The sequence below is a fragment of the Panthera leo genome, chromosome B1 (genome assembly GCF_018350215.1).
Source record: "Panthera leo isolate Ple1 chromosome B1, P.leo_Ple1_pat1.1, whole genome shotgun sequence".
NCBI classification, from domain to species: Eukaryota; Metazoa; Chordata; class Mammalia; order Carnivora; family Felidae; genus Panthera; species Panthera leo.
In genome coordinates, this window is record NC_056682.1 from 149,594,220 (window position 1) to 149,605,295 (window position 11,076).

General features: G+C 35.6%; 1 protein-coding gene across 1 annotated transcript in view; it reads left to right on the plus strand.

The window, feature by feature from the left end:
• LOC122218502 (transmembrane protease serine 11C-like) overlaps positions 1 to 411 on the plus strand; it is a 51,790-nt gene extending 51,379 nt beyond the window's left edge. Inside the window, exon 10 of the mRNA XM_042936723.1 lies at positions 250 to 411. Coding sequence (XP_042792657.1) covers positions 250 to 411 — 162 coding nt within the window. The remainder of the gene's footprint in view (positions 1 to 249) is intronic.
• Positions 412 to 11,076: the final 10,665 nt, after the last annotated feature.

Sequence of the window (11,076 nt, forward strand, 5' to 3'; positions counted from 1 at the left end):
CTTTCTTTAACCCTCCCCCGTTCATGCTCTGTCTGTCTCTGTCTCAAAAATAAATAACAATTAAAAATTTTTTTTAAATAAATAAATGATTATAAGCACAAAAATATTCTATACTAAAATCATTTTAATATTGAAATATCTAGGGTTTTATTTTCCTTTTTCTATGTCTCCCTGTCTTTATTACAAAGAAAAATAAGCAGTATTTTTACCTTTAAACTATAGTAATTGTATGTATCCTCTTCTCCCTAGGGTGACTCTGGTGGACCTCTGGTTGGTGCAGATTATAAAGGCACTTGGTTCCTTGCTGGTATTGTAAGCTGGGGAGATGAATGTGCTCTTCCAAACAAGCCTGGTGTCTACACTCGAGTAACATACTACCGAGACTGGATCTTGTCCAAAACTGGTCTCTAGTGCAGAAGTTCTTTACAGATTAAAGCTTGAGGGACACCTGGGTGGTCAGTTACTTGAGCATCCTACTTCGGCTCAGATCATGATCTCGCGGTTCATGGATTCAAGCCCCACATTGGGCTCTCTGCTGTCAGTGCAGAGCCCGCTTCAGATCCTCTGTCCCCCACCCCTCTCTCTCTCTCTCTCTGCATCTTCTCTGTTGTGCTCACTCTCTTAAAAAGAAATAAACATTAAAAAAAAAAGAAGCTTGAAAATGATCCCCTGTGAAATATTTGTAATTCCCAAGCTACACGTAACTTAGAATCACCTCTCTTTATGCACATTTAATATTGCAAACATAAAGATATATAATTTTAGAACTGTGAAAACTTTTTGTATACTAGACTTTGAAAAAGGGTTAGTGACAGTAATGAACCAGAACATATTATCTCCCCTATACCTCTCTCTAGACTGAAGGTAATTACATGAGTAAATATGGATTACAGTTTACTAAGGAGGTCTTTTCTGCTGATTTGTAGATCTAGGTCCCTTAGGAAATCATAGAAGAGATGTTAGCAATAAAGTCCCTTCTTAGTATATAAATAATCCCCAGCTGAATCACATCGTTGCTACAAAAATTATATATTGATAGGTTGTAGCCTAATGAATTGCAGTAATATAAAAATTTCCAAAGAAAATCTGTCTACCTGTTTTCTTTCTAGTCTTTGTGCCAATGCTAATCTCTTCTCTATTTATGGCTTCCTCACCTGGACTGACACAAAACAGCATGATAATGCCATGGGGTGCATTGAATAGATCCCAATGCTTTTTGATCTGTCCCTATTTCTCTTTCATATGTAAGTGAGGCCAGAAGATGTTTCTCACATGTACACACATAATAGCAAAATTATCCTCAGACACATGGGCTATGTTTCACTCGGTAAGCTTGAACAGGTAACACTGTATTACATACCTCTAATCTCTTAAAATTCCTCAATATAAATTATCAGCCAGAATAAATAATATGGAAATTTTGCTTTCGCTTCACTTTCCTTTTGCCCATACAGAAACGTTCTAGCTGAGGGTACAGATGTCTATGAATGCACTGTTAGAGCTCATGCTAACTTGCCACATAAACAGGTCAGTTGGCTTTTATCATGAATATAATCTCATGGTGATGCTTTTCCAGACTGCAGTCCACCAGTATCTCTGAAGCAGTTTACCTTTCTCTTTTGTCATCACTGACATCCCTACAGCTACCACTAACAGCTTTCATTATGATATAAATTTTGTTCACGGGCCCAAAAAATAATTGCATTAATAATAGTAGCTAACAGTTATAGCCCACTTACGTGCCAGGCACACTTTACATGTATTATTACACTGAACCCTCACAACAACCTTGTAAGGGTGATTCCCTTGTAATCTTAATTTTACAGATAAGGAGACTGAAATAGAAGTGAACCTCAGAGAGTTTATAATTGGCTGAGCTGGGATTCAAAATCAGACAATTGGATTCCAGAGTCTACACTGTAAACAACTATGCCCTGTTATGTGATATGGTTATAACTAAGGATCTACCTAGTATAGTATTCTAAAATGTAATATTTGTCATAAGTTTTATAGATTAATTCATACAGTAGCCTTATTATTTGATAAATTTAAAAAATATTGTGACATCTCTCTGGGCACGTGTGTGGCTTAGTCCCTTAAGCATCTGACTCTTGATATTGGCTCAGGTCGTGATCTCACAGTTTGTGAGATCATACCCCAAGTTGGGCTCTGCACTGACAGTGTGGAGCCTGCTTGGGATTCCCTCTCCCTCTCTCTCTGCCCCTCCCCTGATCTCACACACACACACACACACACACACACTCTCTCTCTCTCTCTCTTTCAAAATAAATAAACATTTAAGAAAATATTTTGACTATCTCAAGTTATACATTTACAAAAATTAGTATTTCTACTTTTCAATTTTTTAGAAATTAAGTATGTCCAAAAAGTATATGGATATTGGTCAGGATTCGTTGGTCACAAGTGAGAGAAACTCAACACTACCTTAAGTGAAAAGAAGAAATTTTCAACTCATCTAACTAAAAATCTAGAGATCTACATGTGGCAGAGCTGAAGCTAGATCCAAGGACTCAACAGTGTTTTGATCTCTAGCCACATCTTAACTTTTCTTTCGTCTATCTTCATTCATAGCCAGATGCTGCCCACTGAGTTAGTAAAGACCTACTCACTGGCTCTAGGATTAGGTTTCCTTTAGTGCTAACAGTGCCACAAAAATAGAGCCCTCCTGCCCTCTGGCTTCAAGTTTTAAAAAAATCCTGAGGATGCCTATAATGAGCATAGGTGGAGGTAAGAGGGGACTTGGTTGACAGCCCCTGTGAGCAGGGTCGGGGGACATCCAAGAAAGAAAAAAATTCGGGCAGACAAAAAACTAATGGTTATCTGTTACCCAGCGCAAAATGTGCTATTTTCTGAATCAATACAATGTTATTTCAAATTATATCATCTCATTCTATATTTTCTATATTTTCATGTGTTTATTGTCTTAACTACAGATTTTGTATAAAGCAATGTCATGCCACATATATTCTAGTTTCTTAGTTTTAAAAAGCAAGATGATTGAGGTGCCTGATTGGCTCAGTTGGTTGAGTGATGCACTCTTGATTTCAGCTCAGGTCATGATCTCAGGGTCATGGGGTCGAGCCCCGCATCAGGCTCTGCACTGTGGAGCCTGCTTAAGATTCTCTCTCTCCCTCTTTCTCTCTCTCTCTCTCGCTCTCTCTCTCTCTCCCTCTGCCCCTCTCCCCCATTCACATATGCAGTCTCTCTCTCTCTCTAAAAAATAAGATAAAATAAGATAAAATAAAATAAAATAAAATAAAATAGTGGTGAATGACTAGAAAATGGAAAAGAAGGGTAAAATTGACTTTAAGATATAATGACTAGGTGAGTGGGAAAATGGGAATATACTGAATGGAAACTAGGGAGACTAGACGGAGGACCACAAATGATGACTGCAAAATTCTTTTTTAAAATAGTCTTCAACAAGAACTGAGCATATGTATCCCTAGCATATATTTGCTTCTAAGGTAAGATGAGAATTATTTAAATCAGTATATTCTTATTCTGATGGAATATTCTATAAATATTTGTGATATATTATTCCCATCGTTTTATTAAGTAGGAATTAGGCAATAGTTCAGTCTTATAAATACAGAGAAATTTACTAGGCTCTCTCTAGAAGTAGCATAGGAAGTAAAATAAGTTTTAAACGCATTTCTTTACTGTTCTCCCAGAAAAAAAACACTATGTATTTAATATTTGTCAAATTATACTAATTGTTTCTAAACTAACTTTAGTGGCACTCAAAGGTACTTCTGCCATGTTGTTATACCTCACTCTGATATAAAATGGAATTAAAGATTGGAAATGTATTTAATTCTGCTAAGAAAAATACTAAACCTTAGCATACTAAACTGTATGGGGCACATAAAATTTAAAGCAAGCAATACTGATAACTTTTTATAAATGACTAATGAAAGGAGCATCAAGGAATTATAAAAGTAAATAAACCACTCTTAGAAACATCAGAAACTTTATAGAAACACTTTTAAAAGGGAAGGAATTTGAATCAAATAATAGTTAATATGTCATATAGGAATTAATAGGATGCCAATTAATTTTATGGGAACCCAGTCTTACTGAAATGGAATTTGAGTAAAAATGGATAATACCAGGGGTGCCTGGTTGGCTCCATCGGTTAAGCATCGGAGTCTTGATTTCGGCTCAGGTCATGATCTCGCTGCTCATGAGTTCAGCCCCACATCGGGCTCTGCTGACAACACAGTGCCTGCATGGGATTCTCTCTATCTCCCTCTCTTTCTGCCCCTCCCCTGCTCATTCTCTCTTTCTTTCTCAAAATAAATAACTAAACATTAAAAAAAACTTTTAATGTATAATACCAATAACCACATACACTTGTATTTTTAATTTAATTTGTTATTACACATTTGCATCATAAATTATTTTTAAAAATTTTTTTACATTATTTTTTTTGAGAGACAGAGAGACAGCACGAGCAGGAGAGGGGCAGAGAGAGAGGGAGACACAGAATCTGAAGCAGGCTCCAGGCTCTGAGCTGTCAGCACAGAGCCTGACGTGGGGCTCGAACTCACAAACCGTGAGATAATGACCTTAGCGGAAGTAGGACGCTTAACCAACTGAGCCACCCAGGCGCCCCTGCATCATAAATTCTTTAAAGGAGGGGCACCCACATGGCTCTGTAGGTTAAGCTTCTGACTCTTGGCTCTGTACTGATAGCATGGAGACTGCTTGGGATTCTCTCTCTCCCCCTCTCTCTACCCCTCCCCTGTTTGCTTTCTCTCTAAATATATAAAAAAATAAAATAAAATAAAATTTTTTTTAATTCTCAAAATGATTATTGGAGATGTTTCTTTCAAACATCCAATTCTGAAAATGATGGGATTAAGATGTTTGTATTTTAGAAGTGAATTACTTTATGAAATGGAAATGTTATGGGATCAACAGAAGATTACCAGCAAAAGAATTTAAAAAAATTAAAACTATGCTATTTTCAATATCCAGCAGCCCACATGAAGTTTATATAAATAAAAATATCTCAACATAATGTAATTATCTTTGGAAATACCAGATATAATGAGCTTTGGCTAGCCTTTCTTTGGTAACTACAAGTACAGTACCTAGGACATAATGTTCAATAAATGTTCAATTAACTGAATTATTGAAATAAAAATGATCATTCTTATTTTAGTTATATTTAGTTACATATTACTAATAATAATTAAAACAAAAATAAAAGATTACTACTGTTAACATTTAGTGACTATATCAATTTTGACAAATAAACATGATCATTATGTTTCTGCTTTTTCATTCATTTCATAATATTGATTATTTGTTATATTTTTTGTTAATCTGATCTCCAATATCTTACATAGATTTTCAACACTAATTTCCTACCACTTACCTCTGACACAGCTAGACTGAAATGAGAACTATAATAATGTCTTGTGGCATGATTCTCTAAATAAGATCCATCCTTAGAAAATGGAAGTGAATCTTCCATTTTAAATGCTACAGATCATTTAACATGGCTTAGAAAAAATTGAATAGCTTTTAGAATTTGTTCCTCATTTCCATAACAATTTTGTGGAAACAATTCCTCATAATTAATAATACGCATTCCTTCCTCAAATCCTTCCAATTTAAAATTGAGTGAAAATTCTCGCCTTTTACTCCCATCATAATTGCCACAGACATTATCATTCTTGGTTGAATGAAGTAAGCCATGTTTTGAAAAACAGAGGGAAAAAATTATATTCCTTTTCTCTGATAGTGTGCTGCCTCTATCTTTTCTACCAAAATTTTCTCCCAAATACTTTTCATCTACATACTTCTCCTTTAAAAGACCTGCTTTCTTCTATTCTTTCAGTTGTAAAGAGGTGTTAAAAATCTATTTCTTGTTCCTCTGGGTCACTTCCAAACTACCACTTCTCTGTCACCTCAGAATTTGGACTTGCAATTCAGAAAGAGCTTAGCAGTTAGGTACAGGAAGATGATGGAGAAGATAATACAAAGAAAAACAAAGATATCTTGTTTGAGGGCCAACTGAGGTCATGAAACAGATTTGCTCATCCTTGGAACTTCCTGGGTTTCCTGTCGGCTTTCTAGGCCTTGTGTATTATGAAAGAGGCCTCTATTATTTAAGAGAGTCTCCTTTTCTTGCAACCAAAAGGACCTAATTAACATGGCATCAAACTCCATTGACTCTCCACTCCACCTATCCACTTTCATGGCCACACCCTGTACTTTCTAGTTAATCAGAACAACTTCACATCTGGAATCTTAAATTCAAATTTCTACCTACGTCCTCCTAGTTTAAGACTCCCTTACTCCATTATAATTTATTTTCTTTCCATCGAGATCCTCTTTTCTTGAGCCCCCTCTTTTATTTGAGTCTATCCTAACTCCACCCCATTCATAGATCCACTTCCTTCCCTATCAAGCCTAACTCTTTAGTGACTTACTACATAATCAGCTCCCCTAAGGGATCTGCTCCCTGTCTTTCTGCTACATCTGCCCTAGTCCCTTGACCTGTTCTCCCTTCTACTGGTTCCATCTCTAAATCTCTAAACATCCTCACTGGTTCCATCTCTAAATCTCTAAACATCCTCAAGTCTTACATACCTGTTTTTTTTTTTTTTTTAATCCTTTTTTCTTTATGTCTACTTCCTCAAATTTCACGTGCTCTTCTAATGACCATTCTTACCAAAGCACCAAAGCTACTATAGGCAAGTCATCAATGACTTCCTAATTATCTCATCCCACTAATTCTCTTTGGGTCTTGTCCTATCACTGAGATACTTAATGTATGGATCACTCCCTCTCTCCTGGAGTTCTTTCCTCCTATTACTTCTATTGCATCACTCTCTTCTGGTCTCCTCATTATTTTACAATGTTCCCAACCCCTGTGTGCTCTTTAAATGATTGTGTTCACAGAGTTCTCTCCTGGCACTTCTCATTGTTCACATTCTCTCTAGGTAATCTCATCCATTCCCATGGCTTCATCCACAAGCACCATAAATATATATTCTGCTAATTTATATCTCCAGCTAGGATGTATCTCTTGAGCTTCCCACCTGTATAGCCAAGTGCCTACTAAAAATTTCCTTTGGGCTAATATATAGGCATCTCAAATTCCATACATCTAAAACTTCTCTCTGTCCACTATTCCTAGTCTAATAGACAGCCCATTCAACTCATTTTTCTAAGTTGGTAATTAAAGACCAATTCTTTATTCCATCCACTTTCTCAAAAATAAGAACTAACCAACAAAGTCCTAATAACTGTACTTTCTGTATATATAAAACTTGAAATTTATCTCTCTCCATTTTATGCTACCACCCTACTTTCCATGTTGTGTTGGTAGCAAAGACTTTCTAAATAGATGAACTGCCTCAAATTTTGATCTGCCAATAATTCCCAAATGCTTTCAAAGCACTATCTGTATGTTACACAATGACATTTCTAAAAAGTATGAATCTGGCCATATCTACATCATACCACTCCATCGTTCAAGGCACTATTTATAGGGAAAGCCCAAAGTCCTTAGCATGCACAGTAATGCTGTCTTATCTGCAATTTGACTTTCCATGGTTCCAGTTACCCCAGATCGAGTGCAGTCTAGACACAGATAACATATTGTCAGAAGGTCAATAGTAGCCTAACCCTACACCACAACGCCTAAATCATTCACTCATTTCATCTCATAACATAAGCATTTTATCATCTCACATCATCACTAGAAGACAAAGGCTGAGTACAGAACAATAAGGTATTTGAAGAGAGACCACCTTCACTTAACTTTTATTACAGCATATTATTATAGTTGCCTTATTTTATTAGTTATTGTTAATTTCTTACTGTGCCTAATTTATAAATTAAACTGTATCATAAGTATGTGTTTATAGGTACAACAGAGTAATATAAAGGGTTTGGTACTATCCACAGTTTCAGGTGGTCCTTGGGGGTCTTATAATGTATCCCCTGTAGATAAGGGAAACTACTGTAATATAGGTTTCCTGATCTGATGGCTGCCTCATCTTTGGTCACACTCACATACCCCTTTTCAGGCACAGAGAAGCTTCTAACGTTCTATTTGAGCATGACTGCTCTAGCCGCCAAGAATGTCCTCCCCATCCCACAATCGCTCTTTTGCCTGTCTCCTAAATTCCCTTTCCCTTCCTTTCTTCTATCCTTTGTTGTTTTTCTTTGTTCTCTTTCTTACTTTGATGAACAGATACACTGTGGAAGAAGTTGCAGCCAAGATGAATGTGGGAAAGGGAAAGAGACAGGAAAGGAAAGGGAGAAATTAATAATAAAGCATTCATGCTCCAGTTTTTTTATTTCCCTAAAATGAGACAGAAAGGGCAAAATATGCTTCAGTATAATCAGATTTTACCATTAACATTTTTCCTTTCTTCTTTTTGTTTCTGGCCCACATATAATAGCTTTTCTGGTTTGTAAAAATGATTACCTTGTTTTGTTTGGTTTCAGGCATATAGCCCTGCTCAGATTAACTGACATGATGTATATGCAAAGCCTTTTGAGTTCTTCAGGAAAATAAAATCTTATAATGAACCTAGTATAACTTATATAGCAGGTACAAACTTTATGGTCATAAATCTAGGATGTAAAAAAAAATACCTTTCTTTATCTATATAAACATAATTTCACCATTTCCCTTAAACTCCTTAACAGCTCAAGACTCAAATAGTACTTCAATCTATTGTGAAGTTCTAGGTTAAAACACTATTCTTTTTAATGTTATAAACATTTTATGTTTATAATACAGTTTAATTTATTTGGAAGTTCTAGTGGGAATTATTGTTTTTCTTTAACTTTTTGGTTTTATTTATTGATTTTTATTTATAGAAAATCATGAATCATGAATCATCATTGATTCATCATTCAAGCCCCGTGTTGAGCTCTGCACTGACAGAGCCTGCTTGGAATTCTCTCTCCCTCTCTGCACCTGCTCCACTTGTGCTCTCTCTCTCTCTCTCTCTCTCTCTCTGTCAAAATAAATAAAATGTTTTTAAAAAGCATTAAAAATATAGTAAACAGCATTGTTGTGACAGTGAAAGCCAAAAAAAACTTATGGTAACTGACTTGCACAATTTGAAAGACTATATGGTGTGAAAAATGTTAAATTTGCAGTTTTGACAGTTTCTACATATCAGGAATCTTGAAAACAATTTCCTAAATATCATCTAAGTGTTATACAGGAAAAGGGTTGTGCGAAAGAGCAAGTTTTCAATGCTGAGACTGGCTTGTTTTACAAGGATGTTGGCAAAGGAACCTATTTAATGCAAATGGTGCTTTAGCTCACAGGAACCTAACCCTACACTTTTGTTAGGAGCAAGTGTTCAGTATTTGCCAATTCAGTGCTGGTGGCAACTTTATAGAGCTACCACAAATAATAAGAGTCAAGTCTATATTTATGCTCTTTTTTGTGTTTTAAAATACATGGGATATGTTTTTCCAAAAGGTGTACTTCTCATAATTTATGACTCATCTATTCCTCCCACTAATTATTTAGAAAGGGTCCATTTCAGAACCAAACTACTCCACTGGAAAATATTTCCAGTCCCTTCAGAAAGTCACTTAGGAAGCCAGATTCCATGCCCTGCACTATACTATTTCATTCAAGGCTAGAAGTAGTGAGAGAAAGCGAGTAATTCTGCCATATAGTGACAGCCAAGAGGGAGCCGAGATACACAACTGTTCTAAGTCCCTCTAGATCCTGGAGGCAGTCAGTGCAGAGGGAATCTGAAGAGGCACCTAAGACATATCCAACACTCTTACTTATTCTTCTGTAGCAGCAAATAAGCTCCTTCAGGGCCCAGATGATGCCACGTGCATGTTTTATCACCTGCAAAGGCTAAGAGCATATATAGCAGGCATTTAGTAACTACTTATTAAATAAATGAATATAAGACACAAAAAACAAATCTATGAACCAATAAGAATGGACCATCTAAGTCAAAAGACTCACCTATATGCTTAACATTCCTACTTTAGCTGCCACAAAAGCAAACTAGTTGACATAAGTTGAATCAACCTAGTGATTTAATAAATTCCAGTGTTAAGTCATATCAGTATTGGTAAATAACATCATCAAGCACTCATCATGAAAGGTAAAGCAGCAACACAGAGATTGTTTCGAAGTGGCCCCAATTGGAAATGATCAGATAACATATATATAAAGGAATTTAAGCAACTATTCATATTATATATAAACACAGATAAATGTGGTTACAGCATTTATACAGTATTCTCTCCAATATCTATCTATGCTATGAATAATGTGCAATAATGGAAAGTAGAGTATTTAAACAATTATAAAAGCAAGGCAATAATTTTAAAAATTAATGATTTTTACCCAACCTAAGCATGGATAGTCTGACCATTGGGATTGATTGATAAATTTGAATGCAGACTAATTTATATTAGATCAAATTAATTCTGTTAAGGTATTAATTTGACATTTTGTGCAGGATGGCTTTAAATGAACATATTTGTCTAGTGTTTCATGTACAGCAGTGTGTGATTGAAAAAGAAAACCAATGCTTTTGAGAAAAGAATTAATTTATTAAAACAACAGATTTGAACTGGATTGAGTTCTTTTTTAGTATTTTTCATTTTCATCTTGTATCTCTTGGACAGAACAATAACACTTAATAGTTTTTAGAAAATCTCCTTATTAAAGTCATGTGGATAACGGCATGAATGGATTTTAAATTCAGAATTAAGCTTCAAGTGTCCTTCTCTACTTAGGAAAAATGTTGTGAAAACCAGGCCATCTGCTGAGGTACTACAGTTACATTTGGCCCTCACAATGTGTTTGACATGTTCTGTTTTAGCACTGTGTTGGATTATTAGCCCACAAAACAAGTTCACCTTGATCTTTTACATTAAATATAAACTAGCTCAGGGACGAAATTTGACATAAATCTAAACCTGTGACGTTTCCATCTAAAGAAGGCAGAAATAAAACAGGGCTTTGGGCTAGATTACAATAAAACATCAGAAGTGCCAGAAACACAAGTCTTGAAGCTCTATCAGTCAGGAGGT